Source organism: Rhinichthys klamathensis, unplaced genomic scaffold, assembly GCF_029890125.1.
Source record: "Rhinichthys klamathensis goyatoka isolate OS25496 unplaced genomic scaffold, OSU_Roscu_1.1 h1tg000185l_1, whole genome shotgun sequence".
NCBI lineage: Eukaryota > Metazoa > Chordata > Actinopteri > Cypriniformes > Leuciscidae > Rhinichthys > Rhinichthys klamathensis.
This window is the reverse complement of record NW_026606713.1, coordinates 206629-232778: the sequence shown is the minus strand read 5'-3', so window position 1 is coordinate 232778 and position 26150 is coordinate 206629. Positions and strand designations below refer to the sequence as shown.

At 38.6% G+C, this 26150-nt stretch overlaps 1 protein-coding gene across 1 annotated transcript in view; it reads right to left on the bottom strand.

Moving 5' to 3' along the window:
* The window catches only part of LOC130095105 (butyrophilin subfamily 1 member A1-like), a 61997-nt gene that overhangs the window by 8434 nt on the left and 27413 nt on the right, over positions 1–26150 (bottom strand). The window contains exons 3-5 of the mRNA XM_056261760.1: positions 21954–22307; positions 21584–21853; positions 21200–21307 (exon numbers count right to left, since the gene is read on the bottom strand). Of these exons, the coding sequence (XP_056117735.1) occupies positions 21200–21307; positions 21584–21853; positions 21954–22307 (732 nt within the window). The remainder of the gene's footprint in view (positions 1–21199; positions 21308–21583; positions 21854–21953; positions 22308–26150) is intronic.

The window sequence follows — 26150 nt, the reverse complement described above, 5'->3', positions numbered from 1 at the left end:
CAATGGTGACAATTATTAAAGCATGTTGTTGTGCATTCTGGGTGCCACCAATAAAAACTCATTCATGGCTCCAATCATGCATTGCTGCATGGAATAAATAATGAGCTTATGTTCAGAAGTGATCTGTTTGTCACCATTGCTGAGATTCATATGCTAAATCTTGATGTCTGTGTGCACCAACCTAAATCATTTTTGATGTTTTTTTTTTTTTTGATCATTTGGTTTCATTGAAAAGGCTAAAAATATGATGCCATACAAGGACAGTGCTGCTATAATTAATAAAGCAAACCTAACTCAGAAATTGGCCTATATATGAGTTCAGTGATTCAGGTCAAATGATTGTGAAATAATGATTATGTTAAAACACAACCAACACCATCATATCACCTTTTCTATATGTTCATCTGGCTGTTATAACTCACGTACAGCAGCCAAACAAAATCTGAAGTTATTGATTAAAGGGTCAAGAGCCCAACTAAAGCAAATACTGATCACCATAATGGTGACTTAAAATTACGGTTTTCTCCTTCAGTGATTCTGCTTGTTAACATCAGGTGTCTTCAATGATGCTCAATCATCACTCAATTATTCACTTAATTATCTCATTAACTTTAACACTGCTTCAGTGTTAACTTTAACACTGCTTCAGTGTTTATATGAGTCCACACTCAGAGTGTTAATTTAACACTGGGGATTTTGCTGTGCATCTTCATGCACAAATTTTTGATGTGGGGCTTCCAGCACAATTTATGGTCAAGTACAACACCCAAAAATTTTTAGTTTTGTTAAAGTTGAGGGATAACTTATTCGAATCGAACCAAAGTTTTAATTTATTCATTTCGATTGTTACCACTTCCATCATCTGTTGCAGATTGTCTCCGCAACATAAAACATTTGTATCATCAGCAAAAACAGTAAATTTAAGTACATTTGATACTTTGAATATATCATTTAAATAAAGAATAAACAGTTTGGGGCCTAAAACTGATCCCTGTGGGACACCACAGGAAATACTGAGGCTTACTGACCGGTGATTACCCATTTGTACAAACTGACTCCTATTTTCCATATAACTTTTTATCCAATTATAGCCCACACCTCTAATGCCATACCTTTCCATTTTTTTAACATAATTTCATGATCAACAGTATCAAAAGCTTTTTTTAAATCAATGAAAATCCCTACTGCATATTTTTTATTTTCAATACAATTTGTTAATCTGTCTACTAACTCAATTAGTGCCATAGACGTTGATCTACCAGATCTGAATCCATACTGACTGTCCGTTAGTAAGTTGTTTTTATCAATGAAATTATCTAGCCTTTTAATATATATAAATTAATAAATAATTTTTCAAGTATTTTTGAGAACTGAGAGAGCAAGGATATCGGTCTATAATTATTAAAAATATGTGAATCACCTGTTTTATACAAAGGGATGACTTTTGCCAACTTCATCTTTTCAGGAAATACTCCTGTTTTAAATGATAAATTATATATATATGTTAATGGATCTACAATTCCATCAATTACTTTTTTTACTAGTGAAATATCAATGTCATCACAATCTTTAGACGTTTTATTCATACATTTACTTACGATCTCTATAATTTCTTTACCTTCTACAATTCCCCAAAAAAATTAGTGTGGATTTCTATCCACTTGATCCATCACAGAGTATTTCATCCCTGTGTGCTTTATATCTTTGGCCAGTTTAGGGCCCACATTTACAAAAAAATTATTGAATCTGTCAACCACCACGTTCATATTTGTCAACTGTATGTCATTGTCCTTGAAATATTCCGGATAATTAAATTTATTAAGTCCTTTTGTAATAATAGTGTTTATTGTATTCCATATTACTTTCGCATTATATTCATTTTTATCTAGTAAATTATTGTAATAATCCTTACATACCCTCATTATGTTAGTTAATTTGTTTTTATATTTCTTATATTTTAACTCCAATTCTTTCGTTCTATATTTTATAAAATTCCTATAAAGAGTATTCTTTTTTTTACAAGCATTTTGAATCGATTTAGACATCCAAGGTTTTTCTGAATATTTCCTTTTACTGCAATATGGTTTTAATGGACAGTTTTTATTATATAAAGTTATGAATATGTCTAAAAATAATTCATATGCAGTACTAGGGTCAGCTTCATTAATTACTTCATTCCAATTGAACTTAATTAATTCCTTTCTAAATGCAAATATAGTTTCTTCAGTTCTCAATCTCCTATAGTTAATTTCGTTGTACTCTCTTTTTCCGTTATAGTTACAGTCATAAGTCACAAAGATTGGCAGGTGGTCACTTATATCATTAATTAATATTCCACTTAAAGAATTACTTTCAACATTGTTTGTAAAAATATTATCTATCAGAGTGGCACCATTACCTGTTATTCTAGTTGGTTTAGTGATTGTTGGAAAAAAACTCAAACTATACAATGTTTCAATAAACTCTTCCGTCAATTTGTGATTGTTGGGGTTTAATAAATCAATATTAAAATCCCCACAGATATAGCTTATTTTATGCTTTACTTTATTAAACATGTTTTCCATTTTTTCTATAAATATTTTAATGTTAGATCCTGGTTTCCTATATACACAACTGACTAAGACATTCTTCGTTTTTTCCATACATAATTCTATTGTGATACACTCCATTATATCATCAATGAATACTGACATATTATCAACAACTTTATAAATGATACCTTTGTCAACAAAAAGTGCCACCCCCCCTCCACAACTACTCTCTCTATTCACGTAATTAAATTCATATCCCTGCAACTCAAAATCCATGCCCCTATCGGCATTTATCCACGTTTCAGAAATGGCTATAATATTAAAGGGTTTCTTGAACTGTCCTAAATATTCCCTTATACTCTGGAAATTAGAATATAGACTTCTGCTGTTAAAATGAATGATAGAGATGCCGTGCTCGTGTTTAATATTATTGTTAAACTGTTGCTCTGTATAATAGCCACAGTTGTTATGCAAGTTATCATAAAAATTATTAACGGGATCGATATTCTTATCAAAGTCAGTTATATGTTGGTCAGTATCAGAACATCTACTGTATTGAAGATCAATCATATTGTTAAACATGACAAAAGCTACTGAATCAACAATGGTAGGAGTAAAATAATATGAGAGCTACATCATCAAACTCCTAGGAGTTTGCTCTACTATAAACTACTTTCTAACTTTTCGAGCTGCTCAATGCTTCTGATACTCATAACTTTAGCCTGCTCTGGAGTGCCATTCATTTTAACAAACACCTTGCAGTTTGCAGTCCAAGTAGCTTGAAAGGTCCCTTTCTTCTTCAAGAACCTTGCCTTTCTTGCAATTTCTGCATTTGTTTTGGTCAAATGCTCATTAATATAAACATTTGACCCCTTCAATTTACGGCCCTGCCTGAGCAGGTCAATTTTATGCTTTCTGTTAGGAAAGCGGACAATGACGACGTGATTATCTTTCTGGTTCCTTGTTGGAATAATATGGCATGCCTCTATATTGTGTCTGTTTATAGATATATTTTTACCATGGAGGAAGGCTGTTACCTGAGCCTCAGCTGAATCATCACGGTCCGCGCTCTCGTCTTGTATCTCTCTATTCACAGCATGAGCGTAAGACCGTGGCTTAATCTTCAATCCAGTTATCAAAACGTCGTTCATTCGCGTATACTGCTCCAGGTCTGATACGCGAGCTTCCAAGAAGTTAACCTTGTTCTGCTGTTCCTCATTTCGCTTCTTAAGTTCTGTGATTTCATTCATGAGATTTAAAATAGTACGCTGTTGCTTGGCTATAGTCGCCAGTTCTTCACCCATCATATTCATGGCTGCTTTTAACTCCTCAATGTCTTTTTTGATTTCTTTTGTGGCCATCTTGTTGTTGTTACCGGAAACACAGTCTGAGCAGCAACGCAAGACCGGCAGTCGCTCTGCCTCGCGTCAGCGAGTCACTCCACAGCGAGTCACTCCACAGCGAGTCACTCCACACTCCACAGCGAGTCACTCCACACTCCACAGCGAGTCACTCCACACTCCACAGCGTCAGCGAGTCCCTCCACACTCCACAGCGAGTCACTCCACAGCGAGTCACTCCACACTCCACAGCGAGTCACTCCACACTCCACAGCGTCAGCGAGTCACTCCACACTCCACAGCGAGTCACTCCACACTCCACAGCGTCAGCGAGTCAAAAAAGACTCTACAGTAATGCCAACGTATTATTATTTGCATTAACGGACAAATAATAATGCAAATAATAATACGTTGCATTTATTGCATTTATTTATCAGAACTATAATTTGTTCTGATAAATAAATAATAATCTTTCTTTTAGGCACAAACAGACATCAAGATTCAGTGTATGAATCTCAACAATGGTGACAAACAGAATATTCAATTAGGAAAAGGAAATTACTAAGACTAGGGCTGGGCGATATATCGCATGCGATTGTTATGCGCATCTCGTCAGTAAAGCCGGTTCCTTGATTAGTAGTAAATCGCCTTCACCTGCTTTCAGATGGAGCGGCATTTACTACAAAGAGCCGTAGTTAACTGACAAGCTGAGCCATATCGCATTAATATCGCGGACGTATCGCCAGCGATATTTAATGCGATATGGCTCAGCTTGTCAGTTAACTACGGCTCTTTGTACACAGCAAAAACTCCAGTGTTAAATTAACACTCCTGGGAGTGTATATGAGTCCACACTCAAGAGTGTTAAAGTTAATGAGATAATTAAGTGATTAATTGAGTGATGATTGAGCATTATTGAAGACACCTAAAGCAGAATCACTGAAGGAGAAAATCTAAAATTGTATGCCACCGTTATGGCGATCATTGTTTGCTTTAGTTGGGCTCTTGACCCTTATATTATTAACTTTAGATTTAGTTTGTCTGTTGTATCCGTTGTTCAACTGCCAGTTGAACAAAGAAACAAAAAAACATCTAAAGGTGTTGGTTATATTATAACAATCATCATTTGAACGTCATGTTTGTGATTCATGCTGTTGGTTACAGCATAACTGTGATTCTGCATAAATATCCAGAATTTTAGATATAATATGAAGGATTTCTTAAATGTTTTTAAAAATAATAATTCTTTTAGGCACACACAGACCTCAAGATTCAGTCAATGCATCTCAACAACGGTGACGAGCAGAATATTCAATTAGGGAAAAGTAAATTACATAGACAATTCAGATCATAATTTATTCATACCGCAATGCATGATGGGAGCCATTAATGAGTTGTGATTGGTGGCAGCCACAGCAACAAGCATTATTGTCAACTGTTGAGATTCACAGGCTGATTATTGATGTCCGTGTTTCTAAATAAATTCTTTTGAAAGTGTTTTTATAAGAATGATGTTTATTAAAAATTTTGGATTATAAGAAAAATACTGATAATCATATGCTGTAGAATCACCAAATTGTACTAACAAGGTAAACCAAACTATTTCAAAAAGCTTCATTTTTCAGATCACAGCGTGATTATGCCAAATCATACCCAACACAATCAGATCACACTTTTCTTTATTCATTTAACTGTTATAAATCAATAACAGCAGACAAACAAAATTTAAGTTAAGTAAGTATAAGGGTCAAGAGCCCAACTAAAGCAAACACTCATCGCCATAACGGTGGCTTACAATTTGTGATTTTCTCCTTCAGTGATTCTGCTTGTTAACATCAGGTGTCTTCAATAACGCTCAATCATCACTAAATTAATCACTTAATTATCTCATTAACTTAAACACTCTTGAGTGTTAATTTATCACTCATATCTGCATCATATCTTCCATCTGAAAGCAGGTGAAGGCGATTTACTATTAATCAAGGAACCGGCTTTACTGAAGAGATGCGCATAACAATCGCATGCGATATATCGCCCAGCCCTAACTAAGACAATTCAGATCATAATTTATTCATACTGCAATGCATGATGGGAGCCATAAATTAGTTTTGATTGGTGGCACCCAGAATGCACCGTAACATGCTATATAATTGTCACCATTGTTGAGAATCACAGGCTGATTCTTGATGTCTGTTTGTTCCCATAAAGTAATTAGAATAAAATAGCTTTTAAGAAATATTTTGGATAATATTTAAATTTCTGAAAATGTTATACTATGTAATCAAACGGTTAAACTCTACAAATGAGTTTTTTGACAAATGATGATTATGTAAAAACATAACCAACACCAGCGCATTAGCTTTTCTTGTTGTTCATTTGGCTGTTATAATTCATGTACAGCAGCCAAACAACATCTAAAGTTAATAATGTAAGGGTCAAGAGTCCAACTAAAGCAGACACTGATCACCATAATGGTGACTTAAAAAATGTGACATTCTCCTTCAGTGATTCTGCTTGTTATCATCAGGTGTCTTCAATAATGCTCAATCATCACTCAATTATTCACTTAATTATCTCATTAACTTTAACACTGGAGTTTTTGCTGTGGGTGGAATAAAAATGTGGCAGGACTTTTACTTTCTGACCCCTGGACTTTCCACCTCTGACCAAAACTCGGGTCTTAGGAGGTTAAGGCACTTGCGATTGCATTTTCATTAAGTGTCCCGCCATGAATGTAGCAAACTCCCGCCCCCTCCCGCCCCCTCCCGTCTGGGATCATTTTCTGCCTTATCAGCCGCATCACCCGTTTGGTGTCAACATTATCCTGCGCTGCTGTTGTCTGATGCTGGACTGTGTTAATGATGGTTTCGTTTTGTATAAAATATTCTCATTGTCTGATACACATATGCTTTTCTTTATTCTTATTACTATTTACTATAATTAATGTTGGGACTTGGGAGGATCATACAGTTTGTCCTTATAAATGCATAGGCCTATTAAAATGTCCCGCTATTTCTTCATAACTGTAATGTTCAATAAAGTGACTCGTGTGATGTACATGTATGACCATCTCCCATTTTTATTTTATTAAGCATATTGATCAGCAATTGAAATATATATGTACAGTAGGGTCCGGAATCTAACGGGTCAAATTCATAGAAGACTAGCCTTTTTGAATGTGGAGCAGGTCTGGGGCTGGTGACGTCATCTTCTATAATTCAGTGTCTAATATTTAAAAAAACGAAGCAGCAAACGATTTCTTTTTACCAGCACAAAACAGCACAAACGGCACAAACAAACAAGACTATTTTGCGTGAATTTGGAGTATTTGCGGGGCTGAGTGACCTCAGAATGACCAATAGGCTACATATTATTTTAATATCTAAGAAACCGAAGCAGCACAAAATAAACGTTTACCCGAACTAATATAATTAGCAAACAGCTTTTCATTGCATCAGCAACTACACAGTTACTGGTTTTAAATAAAGCAACATGCAGAATATCATCAGTGTTTCATGATCTTCTGCTGGACTGAAGCACAGGCTTTACTCTTCTGCACAATGACCCACAAAACTCAGACAACAGAAACCTTTTCAATCCCAACAGAACATTGAGTTAATGAGATAATTATGTGCTGTTAAGCAGAATCACTGAAGGAAAGAGAAACAACAAAAACAGAAAAAGAGAAGAGACAAGCAGAAACACAAGAACTACAACTGACTTCCAGCCATTACACATCATTACATTTATAACCAGTTTGACTTTATTTTTGTTTTACGTCATAGCTCTTATTGAGAAAAAGCAGAGGTTTAAATATTGACTTTTAATTAAAAATGTTAGTTCAGCTCGTGACCCTTGACTTTTTAACAAAAAAATTTCTGGCTGCTTTAACTGTGTGTTTACAAGGGACATTTATGGCAGAAAAGAGAGAAAATCTGATCAGTGAATGCTGATTTATGTATTGATTTATGTATTGATATAATGTATTGATAAATTCATCTTGTGGTCTCTTGATCCATTGTTGATGTCTGTCTCTAAGTGATGCAGATATTCATAAATAGAAATTAGTAAAACTTGTAAAAAACTATCCCCAGGCTGCCATACTTATTTACATAAAACATATAAAATATCAAGATAACAAGAACTTTGGATGAGTCTCTTGATCTCATCAGTGTCCAATCCTTTATCAAAAGTGTTACAGTATTAACACACTTAAAATTAACATTACCACCACTGTGAAACTACAGCAAGTTCCAACAGCATTCAGTTATAATGATTTTAAAAACACATCATGAGTCACATCACTTAGACTTTGTTATCACTGACATCAAAAATCAGCCCATGAATCTCAACAATGGTGACAATAAAAAAAAATACTCTGAACATCACAAAACAGGCTACAAAAAAAGTCAACAAAAACATTTGCAAAAAAACAAGCAAACACAGAAAATGGTAAGACCATTCAGCTGTATAATTTATTCATGCTGCAATGCATGCTGGGAGTTCTCTTACGAGAGGTTCTCTCGTATTGCGTAAGCTAGCTTACGCTACGGGAAAGATTAATCTTTTCTGAGAAATTGAAGCCAAAAAATTATCCTATAATTTTGTATCCATTGTCAACGCAGTTCAGCTGCAGCAGACCATGAGCGGGCTAGCTAGCAGCTCATTGGTTCGCTCAGAGAGAACTGCTTAAGCCTATGAGGAGACGCGAATGAACTCTCGGCCAATGAGAGTCTGACATGCTCTCATTGCGTCAGAGCCCGCCAAAACGGGCGTGGTCAGAGAGTATAAATATTGACGTCCTAGGCTGTAAACTCTGATTTTCATCTCTTCAGCGAGGCTACACGCATCTGCTGATCCTGAGAGAAGCCGCAGTCCTCAAAAAGGCAACTCTAGCGAGCATCTGGGAGACTGAGGAAGCCGGCTGTCTTCGCCACCTTCAGCCGTCCTGCGAGCTAGCGCCATCCGGCGGATTGGTATCCTTTTTACAAAAAGCTTCCTTTACATTTTGTATTTAAAAGAGCCGAGCGTCTTTTTCAAGATGTCTCGTAAATCTTCCTGCGGTTCTTGCCGCGCTCCCCTCGAGGATGGAGACCGCCACGTCATCTGCGCTCTCTGCCTCGGATTGGAGCACGCCGAGCTCGACCTCGCCGATGGTGATGTTTCGGACATCAAGGTTGCCTCTGCGAGGGCTCTTACCTCTCATCCTGGTTTTGATCCCTCTGTTTGTGTTGCTTGCCCTGTTGCTTTTAATCAATTTGAGCCTGTGACGCTATCACATTTGAAGGATGTGGTTACTCATATTAAGCCTTCTGGTTCTTCCTGTGATGCTCTCCCACCACGGCTGTTTAGAGAAGTTTTTCTCACTATTTGGTACTGGGTACTTGCTATTGTAAACGGTAGCCTGTCATCCGGTGTGGTTCCTGCAGACTTTAAGCATGCTGTAGTGACTCCCCTGATAAAGAAACCTGGTTTAGATCCTACTGTGCTGAATAATTTTAGGCCAATATCCAAGCTCCCATTTGTATCTAAAATCTTGGAGAAAATTGTGTATTTACAACTAAAGTCTTTTCTTGATGAGCAGGGTTTATTAGAAATTTTTCAATCTGGATTTAAAACCCTGCACAGCACGGAGTCAGCACTGTTGAAGGTCTGCAATGACATCCTCTTGGCGTGCGACTCCAGCAATAACGTAATCCTGGTCCTGTTGGACCTTACCGCTGCCTTTGATACTGTAGACCTCCAGTCTAAAACCAAGGTTTAAAACGGTCGGTTTAAGATACGAGGCTAGAGGACCCAGCTCAACAGGGGGGTCTCATATGAGCCGCCAGGTCCAAACATTATCACCTCTGTTTTCTTTTCATTAAAATTTAAAAAGTTTAAGGCCATCCAAGCTTTAATATCCTCCAGACATGCTAAAAGAGGTGTAATAGAACAGGTGTCATGTCGCTTTAAGGGTACATAAATCTGGCAGTCGTCTGCATAACAATGGAAAGAAATACCATGTTTTCTAAGAATAGACCCAAAAGGAAGCAGATACAATGAAAAAAGCAAGGGACCTAAAATTGAACCCTGGGGGACGCCACATGACAGCGGAGCAGCACGGGATTCAAACTCAGCCATTTGAACATGAAATGTTCTGTCAGACAGGTAGGATCTAAACCACTCCAGGACAGTGCCACAGAGGCCTACTTGGTGCTGTAACCTTGAAATTAAAATGCTGTGGTCTACTAGGGCTGCACGATTAATCGCACGATATTGTTATGCGCATCTAATCAGTAAAAGCCGGTTCCTTGATTAGTAGTAAATCACCTTCACCTGCTTTCAGATGGCTGATATGATGTAGATATGAGTGTTAAATTAACACTCAAGAGTTTTAAAGTTAATGAGATAATTAAGTGATTAATTTAGTGATCATTGAGCATTATTGAAGACACCTGATATTAACAAGCAGAATCACTGAAGGAGAAAATCTAAAATTGTAAGCCACCGTTATGGCGATCAGTGTTTGCTTTAGTTGGGCTCTTGATCCTTATACTTTTAGATAAATTTTGTTTGTCTGCTGTTATTTATTTATTACAGTCAAATGAACAAAGACAAGTGTGATCTGATAGTGTTGGTTATGTTTTGACATAATCATGTTGTGATCTGAAAAATGAAACTCATTCAGATGATCTGGTTTAATTTGATAGCAACAGTTTAGTGGTTATACAGCATATGATAATTGTATTTTTCTTATAATCCAAAACATTTAATATAAATTGTTCTGATCAAATCATTTTCAAATGCATCTATTTAGAAACACAGACATCAATAATCAGCCTGTGAATCTCAACCATGGTGACAATAATAATCCTTGTTGCCACCAATCACAACTCATTAATGGCTCCCATCATGCATTGCGGTGTGAATAAATTATTATCTGAATTGTCTATGTAATTCACTTTTCCTAATTGAATATTCTGTTCGTCACCATTGTTGAGATGCATTGGCTGAATCTTGATATCTGTGTGTGCCTAAAAGAAAGACTTTTTTTTTTTACAACTTTTAAGAAATCCTTTATATTATAGCTCAAATTCTGGATATTATATGCAGAATCTCAGTTATGCTGTAATCAACAGCATAAATCACAAACAATTAGTTCAAATGATGAATGTCATAATATAACCAACAATATTAGATCATTTTGTTCATCTGGCAGGTATAACTCGGATAGAACAGTCAAACAAACTCTAAAGTTAATAATATAAGGGTCAAGAGCCCAAGTAAAGCAAACACTCATCTCCATAATGGTGACCTGAAATTCCGTTTTTCTCCTTCAGTGATTCTGCTTTAGGTGTCTTCAATAATGCTCAATCATCACTCAATTAATCACTTAAATATCTCATTAACTTTAACACTCTTGAGTGTGGACTCATACACTCCCAGGTGTGTTCATTTAACACTGAGTTTTTGCTGTGTACAAAGAGCCGTAGTTAACTGACAAGCTGAGCCATATCGCATTAAATATCGTTGGCGATATGTCCTCGATTTTAACGCGATTTGGCTCAGCTTGTCAGTGAACTACGACTCTTTGTAGTAAATGCCGCTCCATCTGAAAGCAGGTGAAGGTGATTTACTACTAATCAAGGAACCGGCTTTACTGATTAGATGCGCATAGCAATATCGTGCGATTAATCGTGCAGCCCTACTGGACAGTGATTTTAAACTGGATAGCCAAATCAATGCCACAGTTAAATTAAGTTTTTTTCATCTAAGGAAGCTGGTAAAGGTGAAACCTTTCCTTTCCAGGCAGCAGTTAGAAACCGTAATCCATGCCTTTATTTCTTATGGTTGGATTACTGTAATTCCCTTTATTTTGGACTCAATCCCTACTCGCACGTCTGCAGCTAGTCCAGAATGCTGCTGCACAGGTTTTGACTGGAACCCGGAAGAGAGAACACATCACTCCCGTCCTGGCTTCACTTCACTGGCTGCCTGTGCATTTTAGAGTCCATATTAAAATCCTCTTGTTTACTTTTAAAGTTTTAAATGGTCTTGCCCCGTCTTATTTAACTCAGCTACTCAACCGCTACACTCCCTCCCGGTCACTCCGGTCGGCTGAGCAGTTGCTCCTGGTCGTCCCAGGATCCAAGCGGAAGCTCAGAGGAGACAGGGCCTTCTCTGTTTGTGCTCCTAAATTATGGAATGCCTTACCTTTGACCATTCGTCAGGCTTCCTCAATACCGATTTTTAAAACTCTTCTTAAAACTCACTTCTACACTTTGGCCTTCAACCCAAACTGAGACTTGATCCTATCTGCTAGTATTCCCAGATAGCAACATTGTTTCGGCCCAGATCCGGCCCACATCTGGCACTTGTGGGATGCGGATCTGGCCCACATGCAGCGTGGAATGACGGCCCTTGGGTGGCCCACTCCTGTTTGCCAGATCTGGGCCACAAGTAGGCCATAGCAATGCCACATGTCAGCCAAGAGCAAAGAAATAAACCAGAACTGGACCTTATCTGAGCCACAAAATCTGTGTATATTAAATATTAAGTAATTGCAGCCTTAATAAGCCTGTTAACAAGCAGAATCACTGAAGGAAAGAAGAGAACAGAAAAAGAGACGAGCAGAAAAACAAGAACTGACTTCAGACACAGTCTTTGATGAAATCACTTGAAGATAAAAGAAGACATTAAATCTGTGAAGATGTCAGCAGAGGAGGAATAAACAACTCCACAAACAGCATTACCAGCTTCACTTATTACTAACCAGACTGACTGTATTTCTGTCAGACTTCTACAGAAGTTTTTATTGCTAATTAACAGAGGTTTAACTCTGTTTCATTTTAAGTCACCATAACAGTGATTAGTGTTTCCATTAGTTGGGCTCTTAACTCTTAAAATATCTTTTGTCTTTTTTTGGCTGCTGTGACAGTGTGTTTAGTCAAACACATTTGCAGCAGCAGCAAAGAAAGCTAAAGTGAAATGAAATCATGTTATAATTGTTACCTGTTGATGGTTTTATAATCATCAAGAATTAACTTGATTCACTGATGTCTTTGGAATCTAACAATTGTGTTGATCCATTAATACACAGCATAATCCCAGTTTTAAATTAACTCTGCTCAGTGTTTATATGAGTCCACACTCAGAGAGTGTTAAATGAACACTGAAGCAGTGCTAAACTCAATGAGATCGTTAAGTGATTAATTGAGTGATAATTGAGCATTATTGAAGACACCTGATGTTAACGCAGAATCACTTAAGGAGAAAATCGTAATTGGTATGTTACCATTATGGAGATCAGTGTTTGCTTTAGTTGGGCTGTTGACCCTTAATTCATTAACTTTACATTTTGTTTGGCTGCTGTACCTGAGTTATAACAGCCTGATGAACAAAGAGAAAAGATGATATGATGGTGTTGGTTGTGTTTTAACATAATCAATAGTTGGCCTGAATCACTGAACTCATTGGCAGCATAATTTCAGAGTTAAATTTACCTTATGGATTATAGCAGCACTGTTGTTGTAGAGTATGCATTTTTTAGCCTTTTCAATTAAATCCAAATTGGCAAATCAATTACAAAAAAAAAACCTTCTTAAAAAAATGTAGGTAGGCACATACAGACATCAAGAATTCGCGTATGAATCTCAACAGTGGTGACAAACAGATCACCTCTGAACATAAGCTCATTATTTATTCATGCAGCAATGCATGATGGGAGCCATGAATAAGATTTGATTGGTGGAATCTAGAATACACTGCAAAATGCTTTATAATTGTCACCATTGTTGAGATTCACAGGCTGATTCTTGACGTCTGTGTAAAAAAAAAAGAAAAAAAAGTTTTGTATGAGATTAAGTTTTAAGAAATTATTTGGATTACATTGTAAAAGTTACAAATATTATGCTTTTCAAGGATAGTGCTGCTATAATCAATAAAGTAAACGTAACTCAGTAATTGGGCTCCATATGAGTTCAGTGATTCAGGTCAAATGATTGTAAAATAATGATAATGTTAAAACACAATCAACACCATCATATCACCTTTTCTCTTTGTTCATCTGGCTGTTATAACTCATGTACAACAGCCAAACAAAATCTAGAGTTAATAGCTTAAAGGGTCAACAGCCCAACTAAAGCAAATACTGATCTCCACAATGGTAACATAACAATTACGATTTTCTCCTTCAGTGATTCCGCTTGTTAACATCAGGTGTCTTCGATAATGTTCAATTATCATTCCATTAATCACTTAATTATCTCATTAACTTTAGCCCTGCTTCAGTGTTCATTTAACACTCTCTGAGTGTGGACTCATATAAACACTGAGCAGTGTTAATTTAACACTGGGGGATTTTGCTGTGTATTAATGGATCAACACAATTGTTAGATTCCAAAGACATCGGTGAATCAAGTTATTTCATGATGATTATAAAACTATCAACAGGTAACCATTATAACCTGATCTCATTTCACTTTAGCTTTCTTTGCTGCTGCAAATGTGTTTGACTAAACACACTGTCACAACGGCCAAAAAAATACAAAAGATATATTAAGAGTTAAGAGCCCAACTAATGGAAACACTAATCACTGTTATGGTGACTTAAAATGAAACATAATAGAGTTAAACCTCTGTTAATTCTCAATAAAAACTTCTGTAGAAGTCTGACAGAAATAAAGTCAGTCTGGTTAGTAATAAGTGAAGCTGGTAATGCTGTTTGTGGAGTAGTTTAATCCTCCTCTGCTGAGATCTTCAGATGTATTGTCTTCTTTTCTCTTCAGTTGATTTCATCTAAGACTGTGTCTCAAGTCAGTTGTAGTTATTGTGTTTCTGCTCGCCTCTTTTTCTATTCTCTTCTTTCCTTCAGTGATTCTGCTTGTTAACAGGCTTGAGATGACTCCATATTTAATATACACAGATTTTGTGGCTCAGATAAAGTCCAGTTCTGGTTTATTTCTTTGCTCTTGGCTGACATGTGGCATTGCTATGGCCTGCTTGTGGCCCAGATCTGGCAAACGGGAGTGGGCCACCCAAGGGTCGTCATTCCACGCTGCATGTGGGCCAGATCCGCATCCCACAAGTGCCAGATGTGGGCCGGATCTGGGCCGAAACAATGTTGCTATCTGGGTTTGCTCTTAATTGTTTTATTTTTATATAGTTTTATTGGGTTGATTTTCAACCCCAGTTTATTATTTTATGATATTGTGACTGTTATTTTTGTCTTGGCTGATGTTTTGCTGCCTTTATGTACAGCACTTTGTTCAGCTACTGCTGATGTGAAAGCGCTTTATAAATAAAGTGATGATGATGATGATGATGATGATGGCGGCTGCGATCTCTGCGAAGACATGCCGTTGTCGACCCTGCAGGCTCGACTTCAGGCCACTAAAGTTGCTTCCGCGCCGCCTCTGACTTCGCCGCGGAAGAAACGCCGCTCTCAGAGGCCGCCGGAACCCCAGCCAGAAGCGTTCATCCCGCCGGAGCCTGTCGAACTCCTCGCGCATGTGCGCCAGGGGGACTGGTTCATTTCACTAGATCTGAAAGATGCTTACTTTCAGATTCAGATAAATCCCCTTCACAGGCCAATCTTACGTTTCGCCTTCGAAGGCCAGGTTTATCAATACACCGTCCTTCCGTTCGGCCTATCCTTAGCACCCCGTACGTTCACGAAGTGCATGGATGCGGCGCTCGCCCCCCTGCGGAGTCAGGGGCTGCGAATACTGAACTATTTGGACGACTGGCTGATTTTGGCACAATCACAGAGAGAGCTACTGTCTCATCGTACAGTTCTCCTCGACCATCTGAAAGCTTTGGGCCTCTCTATCAACTGGACAAAGAGCGCACTACAACCCAGTCAGACTATCTCCTTCTTGGGTATAGAGCTAGACTCGGTCACGATGACGGCTCGTCTGTTAACACAGCGCACGCGCCATGTTCAGCGTCTCGCCACATCTTTTCAGATGAACAGACTCACACCTCTGAAAACTTTTCAGAAGGCGTTGGGTTACATGGCCTCAGCCTCCGCGGTGCTCCAGCTGGGGTTACTGCGCATGCGCCTGCTTCAGCTCTGGTTGAAGAGCCGTGTGTCTCACCGTGCGTGGACCACGGGCCGCCAGTTGATAAAAATAACGCAGACCTGTATCACAGCTCTGCAGCTATGGACTGTGGCAGAATGGTTTCAGCGGGGCGTTTCCATGGGGACCCTTTCTCGCCGAAAAGTCATCTCGACAGACGCATCCAACACGGGTTGGGGTGCGGTCTGCGAGGGCTCACCGGCCTTCGGCCCCTGGTCAGCTCAAGAGAGCCTCCTCCACATAAACTGTTTGGAGATGTTGGCGGTCGAGAACGCGCTCACGCGCTTTCTTCCGCGCATTCACGGTCACCACGTGCTGATCCGTTCGGACAATATAGCCGTGGTCTCCTATCTAAACCGCCAGGACGGAGTCAGATCCAGGAATCTCTTCCGGCTGACAGAACGCATCTTAGTTTGGTCTCAGTGTCACCTGCTCTCGCTCAGAGCAACGCACGTGCCGGGCCATCTGAACGACGGTCCAGACAGTCTGTCCAGGAACCCCATTCCCCCCGGGGAATGGTCCCTGCACACTCTTACAGTCCAAAAGCTGTGGCGAATATTCGGCAGAGCAGAGGTGGACCTCTTCGCCTCAGAAGAGAACACCCACTGCCCAATATTTTTCTCAAAGAGCAAGGACGCGCTAGCCCAGACCTGGCCCAGCCGCCCGCTTTATGCATTCCCTCCGGTTTCTCTGCTACCACAGGTGCTTCAGAGAATCAGGGAAACACGCCACTCGGTGCTCCTCATAGCCCCGTGTTGGGAGGGTCAGACTTGGTTTCCGGAGCTCACTCAGCTGTCACAGACAGCCCCGTGGCCCATTCCAGTCAGAGCAGATCTCCTCTCCCAAGCTCGCGGCACGATCTGGCATCCCCACCCAGAGCGCTGGGCGCTACATGCGTGGGTGATCAACAACTACCCGTTACTTTGCCAGAGGGAGTGTTAAACACGCAGGCTTTGCAGATCATGCAGGCTAGAGCGGCTTCTACTAGAAGGCTCTATGCGTCTAAATGGTCTGTGTTCTCTAAATGGTGCACCGACAGAAATTTGGACCCACGGTCATGCGAGGTTCCTTCCTTGCTAGTTTTTCTCCAAGAGATGTTGGACAAGGGCAGATCCCCGTCCACTCTCAAGGTGTATGTGGCAGCCGTCGCAGCGTTCGTTGAACCCCGGCGCGGCCAGTCACTGGGCAAAGATGGCTTGGTCATCCGCTTCCTCAGGGGAGCTAGAAGGATGAACCCCCCACGCCCCCCTTCGGTGCCGATTTGGGACCTTTCCATAGTTCTCGAAGCTATGAAAGCCCCCCCATTCGAACCGCTAAACACCGTGGACCTCAAATACCTTTTGCTCAAAACCGTTTTACTGCTCGCGCTCGCGTCAGTAAAACGTGTGGGAGACCTTCACGCGCTTGTCCATTAGCGCTTCCTGTCTCGAGTTTGGGCCCAATGACTCCTTAGTAGTTCTCAAACCTAGACATGGTTACGTCCCAAAAGCGATTGGTACCCCGTTCAGGGCACAAGTTATTTCCCTATCGGCTCTGCCTGCATCCGATAGCGAATCTGACTCTAATCTCCTGTGTCTGGTCAGGGCCCTGAGATTATACATTACTCGCACTGCTCCGGTCAGACGATCTGAGCAGTTTTTTGTTTCGTTCGGTGGGCGCACCAAAGGGTTGGCCGTCTCGAAACAGACTCTATCCAGATGGATAGTTGATGCCATTGCAGCCGCATACGCATCAAAAGACCTGCCATACCCTCTGGGCATCAGGGCTCATTCCACTAGAGGCATGGCCTCATCGTGGGCATGGTCCAGCGGAATTTCCATTCATGACATTTGTGTGGCAGCGGGATGGGCTTCCCCCTCCACCTTTGTCAGATTTTACAATCTGGAAGTTCCCGCCTTGCAGGCTAAACTACTAGCAGTCTAGTATGTTACAGCTCTTCTGGTTGAGCTGCACTATAGGGAGTTATTCACACAGACTGGTTTCGCTCTGTCCCTCTCTATCATGTGCTTATACTACACAGTCTCCGGCCCGCTCTGCTGGCCTTTGTCACATGTACATTTATTCCCACTCATAAGGGTTCCCTGGGGTCTCCCCTGGGACTCATAGTGCACTGTAAAAAAAAATCCTAATTTTACACAAAATAACTGATTTTTTGACGATCATTTTCTTTCATTTTAAATTGTACTCAAAACACTGTAAAATTACAAATAATATCTGTCAAATAAAAATTCAACTGTTATTTTAGGTATTGTGACATTAATGACAAATTGCAGTAATTCACATTTTTTATACAGGAAATTGATTGTATTTTTCATACAGTATTTTTTCTGTTTTCTTAAATTACATAAAAATGTATGTAAAATTACAAATATAATCTGTAATTAAACAGTAACAAAACAGTTAAATGATAAAACGGTCAAATGACTGGCAGCCCCCAAAAAACTGTAACATTAAAGTAAAAAATCCTATATTAAATAAACTGAAAAACACTGTGATAATTCAGGATATACCTGTAAAATAACAATAATATACCTTCAGTGGAAAAAAAAATCGTAAAAAAAGGGTCAAATGACTGGCAGCTACGGCTGCCAAACAAAAACCATAAAATTAAAGTAAAATCTTCTAATTCAAATAAAACAAAAAAACACTGTTATTTCACAGGTATTTCCTGCATTATTATGATCATATACCTTCATTGTAAAAAAATCGTAAAAAAAAGGGTCAAATGACTGGCAGCTACGGCTGCCAAACAAAAACCATAAAATTAAAGTAAAATCTTATAATTCAAATAAAACAAAAAAACACTGTTATTTCACAGGTATTTCCTGCATTATTATGATCATATCCCTTCATTGTAAAAAAATCGTAAAAAAAAGGGTCAAATGACTGGCAGCTACGGCTGCCAAACAAAAACCATATAATTAAAGTAAAATATCCTAATTTAAATATAGTGTAAAAAACTTTAATAGAAATGTGATGTCACCATGATTGAGATCAGTGTTTGCTTTAGTTGGTCTCATGACTCTTGAGTTTCAACATAACTTTTTCTCTGGTTGCTTTAACTGTGTTTTGATGCACATTTATTATGGCAATAATTGCAAGAGAAAATATAAGATGATCTTGGTCATTTATTGATGATTTTATAGTCATCATATGATGATCTGATTCATTGTTATGACAGTCAAATCTCTATTGGCTGTGAATACATTATATATAGATGGACTTTAGTGTTATACAAAGTTATACTTTTTTTCACATGATTTGTTGAAATATTGTGGGATCAGTATTATTGCAATCTCAATTAAAAAAAAAAATATATATATATATTCTACAAAATTTTTTTTGAGTTGGTTTATTTTGTTAGGAGTATAGAGACATCAAGAATCAACATATGAATCTCTACAATGGTGACAATCAACAAAGCTTTTTTGTGACTTTATAATAGGTCAGAATTTTTTTATTGTCACCATTGTTGAGATTCACACGCTAATTCTTGATGTCTGAGTGAGTCTGTATGATCCTGTCAAAACATTGTTTGCATAATGACTTCATAAAATCTTATTTAACAGCATTGTAGGATATTCTATAGCAATACTGTCATTCAAAATTAACAATTAACATTTTACAACTTAATCAGCCATTAAAAAGTCATACCAATCAGGTGGTATCAATACAGCAGACAACTGCTTGATGAATATTATCACTATTAAGTGACCAACATCATCTGATCTGAGATTCTCTCGATTTCCTACAATAACAAATATGCATCAAAGACATGCACAGTTAAGAGAAAAGCTAATGTTAATAACTGAAGGGTCAAGAGCCCAACTAAAGCCAACACTGACCTCTATCATGGTGACATCAAACTTTATTATTTTCAATAAAATATCAACTTCTAAACCTCTGTTATTTCTCAATAAGAATGTTAGTATGAAAGAAGGATTGTAATAAGTGAAGATGCTGGGATTTTGACAGATCTGTTAGTGTTTAATGTTCTGTTGGGATGTAAAGTGTTTCTGTATGGTGTGTTTTGTGTCTGTCACCATTGTGTTGAAGAGTAGAGCCTGTGATTCAGTCCAGGATGAGCAGAGAAATACTGATGAAATGCTGTGTGTTGCTTTATTTAACCGACAGTAACTGTGTAGTTGCTGATGACGTATAATCACATGTAGTTTATAGCAAGATATTTACTTTTTACAGTGAATATGTTTTTTAGTAAAAATTCAGTAAATATATATGTATGTGAAATAACTGTGTTTCTGTTAAAAAGCTTAATGAAGAATTCTGCAATAGTATTTATTATTTAAATTAGGATATTTTACATTCATTTTATGTTTTTTTGTATGGCAGCCATTGCTGACAGTCATTTGACCTTTTTTTCACAGTGAAGGTGTTTGATCATAATAATTTAGGAAATAACTGTAAAACAACAGTGTTTTTCTGTAAAACATTTAAGGACAAAGTTTGGAAAAGTTTTTTGCACTCAATTTAAATTAGGATATTTTACTTTATTTTTACGGTTTTTGTTTGGCAGCCGTAGCTGCCAGTCATTGACCGTTTTTTTACGATTTTATTTTTTACAGTGTAAGCTAGCTTACGCAATACGAGAGAACCTCTCGTAAGAGAACGAATCGGTTACCTAACGTAACCTCGGTTCTCTCTAGATGAGGGAACGAGTATTGCGTTCCTGGCCGTGCTTGTGCTAGCGTTCTCGCTTCATTCTATGAAAACCAGAGTTTACAGCCTAGGACGCCAATATTTATACTCTCTGACCACGCCCGTTTTGGCGGGCTCTGACGCAATGAGAGCATGTCAGACTCTCATTGGCCGAGAGTTCATTCGCGTCTCCTCATAGGCTTAAGCAGTTCTCTGTGAGGGAACCAATGAGCTGCTAGCTAGCCCGCTCATGGTCTGCTGCAGCTGAACTGCGTTGACAATGGATACAAAATTATAGGATAATTTTTTGGCTTCAATTTCTCAGAAAAGATTAGTCTTTCCCGTAGCGTAAGCTAGCTTACGCAATACTCGTTCCCTCATCTAGAGAGAACCGAGGTTACGTTAGGTAACCGATTCGTTTTGTACTATGCTGGCACCCAGCATGCATTGCAACATGAAACTTTTGATTGTCACCATTGTTGAGATTCATGTGCTGATTGTTGATGTCTGTGTGTGTTAAGTTATGCAGATGTTCATAAATAGAAATTATCCCCAGTCTGTCTTATTTATTTACATAAAACATAAAATAGCAAGAAAACAAGGACCGTACCTCTCTTTTTATGAGCGAACACAGCGATCAGTATTCCAGCAATCACAATGAGCACAACACAAACTGAAATCAGGATGACTGACGTCCTCCAAGAATCAAACATATTATCTGCAAAACAAATCAGTAATAAGCACAGTGTAAATCAAACATATTTTTACAGGTGTTTACATAATGTTCAGTTCTGAATGGCACATACACATTTTTATCGATAAGGTTGATACAAAACTCTTATAACTCTTAAAACTCAAAACTATTATAAACCTAATGTTGCTATTGCTTTTAGCTTTACATAATAAGCTGATAATCATTCATTATTTTTACTGCATCAAAAATATCATGTGAAAAATAACTGTCAAGTACAGTAACAGAAGTGTCAGCACTCACTTGTGGTGTTGATCAGTGTCTCCAGCATGTGATGTCTCAGTTTGACTCTGCAGTGAATCTTGCCACTGTGATAAACAATGATGGCCTGTTTCAGACTGAATCTGTCTGTGTTTCTGTGTGTCTCTGCAGTTTCTGAACTCAAACTGACTCCTTCACTGTCCAGCCACTCAAGATCAGGTTCAGGATTCCAACCTTCAGATTCACACTGTAGATGAAGCCCTCCTGAACGATCAAACCCATCTACAGTGATCACTGGAGGACGTCCTACAGCTGCAGATCAACAACAAGAACACACTGTTTAACAGTTAACACTTTTTTGTTAGTTTTTTTTCTGTGAAAAGAGCATGCTAGTTTTCACTGGTTTCCTCACCTTCAACGCTGACATTAAAGGTAGCCTCATCAAACCAGGATTTAGACTGAATAAAACACTTATAAACTCCTTCATCAGAGACTCGGACTGTTGAGAGTTTGAGTGATGTGTTTCCTCTCTGTAGTTCTTGATGGATCAGTTTTGTTCTCCCTCTGTAGGACTGAATCTGATCTGTGTTTCTGTCTTCATGATCATCATAGAGATGCACTAGTGATGAGTCTTTCAGATCAAGTCTAAACCACTCCACTCTCATGTCCACAACACTGAAGCTGGGTTTGACTGAACAGGGCAGAATCACATCTTCACCAGCGACAGCAAATACAGGATCTGCAGGTCCCACTACTTCATACTGCTCTGTTACAAGAGAAAGAGCAGATCTGAACTACACATCCTAAAGGATTTTACCCTGATGTTGTTCCAGACAAACAGTACTGTTCAGGGGTGGCACGGTTCACAAAACCAACGGTTCGGTTTGTATCACGGACGGTTTAGGGTCACAGTTTTCGGTTCTGTACGGTTCTTGTTGTTATTTTTTCATTTAATCTTTAACACTCCAGAAATGTACTTCAGCATATGATATATAGCTTAATTATCCACAATTTATGATACAGCATTAAACAAAAATGTTATATCATGCAATCATGCTCAAACTGAATTTGACTTGACTTTAAGCACATTATTGGGACAATCTCCGAGGAAAGCTAGGTGAGATTTTGATACAGCAAGAGAGAAAACATTGATGACATGCTTTTCGTTTATTTGGCACAAAAGGAGAATGTGTATCACTATCTCTACAGGAACTTATGTGCATTTTTAGCACACAAAGACTGAAATTAACTTGCATTTATCAAACTGCCAACTTAAGTGTAGCTACAAAATGTTTATATTTTAAAAGAAAAAGAGAGGCACTCTTAAAACTCTGTCTTTTAAATAAGTCAAATTACGTGAAACATAATTGCCTATAATTAGGCTATAGCAATATAGCCTAATATATTACTGGCTTTTTCGACTTGAACCGCGATCGGTTTATGACATCAAAGTACCGCGAGAGTGATTGAAAAGCATACGGAGCCGTCGCTCTCGCGGTACTTTGATGTCATTCACCTATCGCTCTGTGCAGCGCCGGTTCAAGTCGAACAAGCCAGTAATAGTAGATTATGGAGTGCTGCAGGTCACGTCACGCGTAGAAATGAGACGTTTTTTTTACAGTCTATGGTCCACATGAGAGCCGTTTTTATGGAAGTAAAATAATGCCAAATGTTTTTTAAACAAAAAGCCTGTTGAATTTGTAAGGACTGGGCTAAAAGGGTGAATCTGAATAACTAAATACATCCTGCTAAAGACCCAAAAAGACTGAATGCAACACACACACACACACTCTCTCTCTCAGGAATGGCCAGAGTCATAAAATGCTTGAAACATTCCATGCCCTTCCCCCATCTCTGCAAGAGAGATAACAGAACTCTGACACACACACACACATAATGGACCTTTACATTACACGCATAAAACGAGCCATTACCAATTGTATACGATATATTCCTGTATGTCTGTGTGTTTCCCAGTCCATGGTAGTTTAGAAATGATCTCCTAGCGTATCAGTGAAACTCTTGAGAGTGTGTATTATGTATTAAGATGTATCTTCATATTCCAAGTATGTGTAAATGTTGTGTTTGGTACCGTTTTAATTATCTCGTTCCAACTGATTTGGTCAGATACAGAAGATTACAGTAAAATGTATGTTTTCTATGTTTTTATCATCTTGTGGAATGATTCTGACAAATTCTGACTGGTCATAAAAGAGGCGGACACGGCCATAGTTTAACTTTGACAAGACAAAGAGAATTTGGCCGCCAAAAGTTTCGTTGAATGTCATAGGCCAGTTCGCACCTCAGAGGTGTGGACTCCAGTTCCCCTAAAGAGGACTGAACCTCCCTCTGGACGCTCTCTTGCAGTCTGACCGTCTCAGAGAAACATGTGATGCTAGCGATCTCCTCATGGAGATCTGATCCCACCATGGATCTTTTCTTTTGTTCGTCTAAAGTTCGTCTCTTCCTTAACTTACTCCCGAGTTCGTCTCCCAGGAAAGGAAATGGACTTTGCCGAACTATTTCCTCGGGTAACGTCACCTCAAAGACTTTAAGCCTTTCAAACACTCGCGCCGAATGCCAACGAACGCCACGTGATCCCCCATGGAACAAAGGCGCCACGCGCAAGCAGCCAACCATGCACGCGCCGGGACGGGCCGTGCAAAAACGCTGCAGCCGTATGGAAAGCCAAAAGGGTCAAATTTCGCCACTATCCAAACGCGTTTCATTCTCAGAACGCCGGTATTTACGGCGTTTAAGACGAAAAGACGCCGCAAATTACGGCGTCCTGTGGTACAAACGCCGCAAATTACGGCGTTTACAAAGCCAATTTGCCGTCATTTTCGGCGTTTTTTTTATCCAGGCAATGACGCCGTTTCTGACGCCGGAGGCCACCCACAGTGCGCCGTTATTTGCGGCGCTTCTGTCTGACAAAGACGGCGTAAAAAGCGGCGTTTTGTATAATATTATAAGCAGCCCCACCCTTTTCTTCAAAGTTCAGCCCATCTAATGGATGGAAAGACAAATGTAGTAGATTGTCGATCTGAATAGCGATCCGTCTTTAAGGTTCTGTTTTTGGAATGTTATCCTGTCAAATTTTTATTTCTTCATTGGGCATGTGTAGGCTATCGCTTTTTTCCTTTATCGTATGTAAATATATAGTATGATCCAAGCCTCTGTTTACATTCATGTCTGTGAAATACATTCTGCGTGCACGGCAGTCAATGTCGTTTTGCTCTTAGTGACAGAGGTTCGACTCCCAGGTTCGACCCTATTTTTATCTGCTTCGTTTCTTTTGTATTGGTCTGTTGTATGTCTTTTAAATTTCGAAAGACTACCCGATAGCTGACAACTGACTGAGTAAATGACAGCAGCAGCTGTTTTAAGCCCGCTTATAGTGGCTGCTGATGTGGGTCCCTTTATTGCACTGATTATAATGAGATGGGCAGATGCTTCACGATATAGTCCATTTCGCTTTTTAAGATCAATAAGACTTAAGATCATAAGAAGCAGTTCCCAGGATACACGAAAGGAGGTAGAGCCTTCCTAAACGATTCAACTATAAAACAAGAGATGACGCTCCAGCCCAAGCGCGGACTACCGCTGCTATCGACCATCATACAAGACAGGCTATTTCACATATAAATTATTTATTATCACGCTGCCCTTGTCTTAAAATAGACACTCATATTTGCTAACGGTGAATAATAGGCTATATTTTGAACTACCATTCATTCTGATGTGATATAACGATTATATGACGGGTTTTTTATTTTTATTTTAGTCTTTGCTGCCACATACATATTATTTTCTCGTAATAACGAGATCTTATTTTGTTAAAAACGAATTTTTTTCGCGTAATAACAAGATGTTATGTCGTTGAAACTGCATATTTTCTTGGCCTTGTGAGGACATGAGTCATGGCTACAAAATATGCCTTATCCACATTTTATTATCCACATAAAATGTATAGCCTATCACGCCTCTATCACACTTCTACGTTCAAAAAGCTTAAGCAAATAGTAGCAGCCCCAATCAGAGGCGAACACTGAATAGGAGCCCTAGGCAAAATTAATAAATGAGCCGCTTTTTAAAAATGTATATTTTATATGCTATACGTTTTCTACATGTGTATTATGTATGTGTATATATATATATATATATATATATATATATATGTGTGTGTGTGTGTGTGTGTGTGTGAATAGACTATCTTCATTACCTGATATAATTAAACAAAAAATAGGCCTAGTCGAAACACACACAGCCTAAGTTGTTTATTTTTTACAACATTGTGTTCTTATTTTGTTAAACGAAATGTCAATCTTCGTCTTTATAACAGATCAATACAATTCAATATAAATAATCTTCAAGATACAGCCTACAATCTTACATGTAAAGAATTGTCGCCTTTGTCATTTGTGTGGTGGAATCAGCAATGCTACCTATATAGAAATGTATCTTAATTTAAACCTTATTTTATTAGTTCATATAACTATGTCAACTAGTAAAGAGCTGGAAATGTATTAAATAATGTCAAATATTAAATGTAGGATATTAAATTGTGCACCCCTTCTACAGATGTAGGCTTCATATTTGATTTGCTATT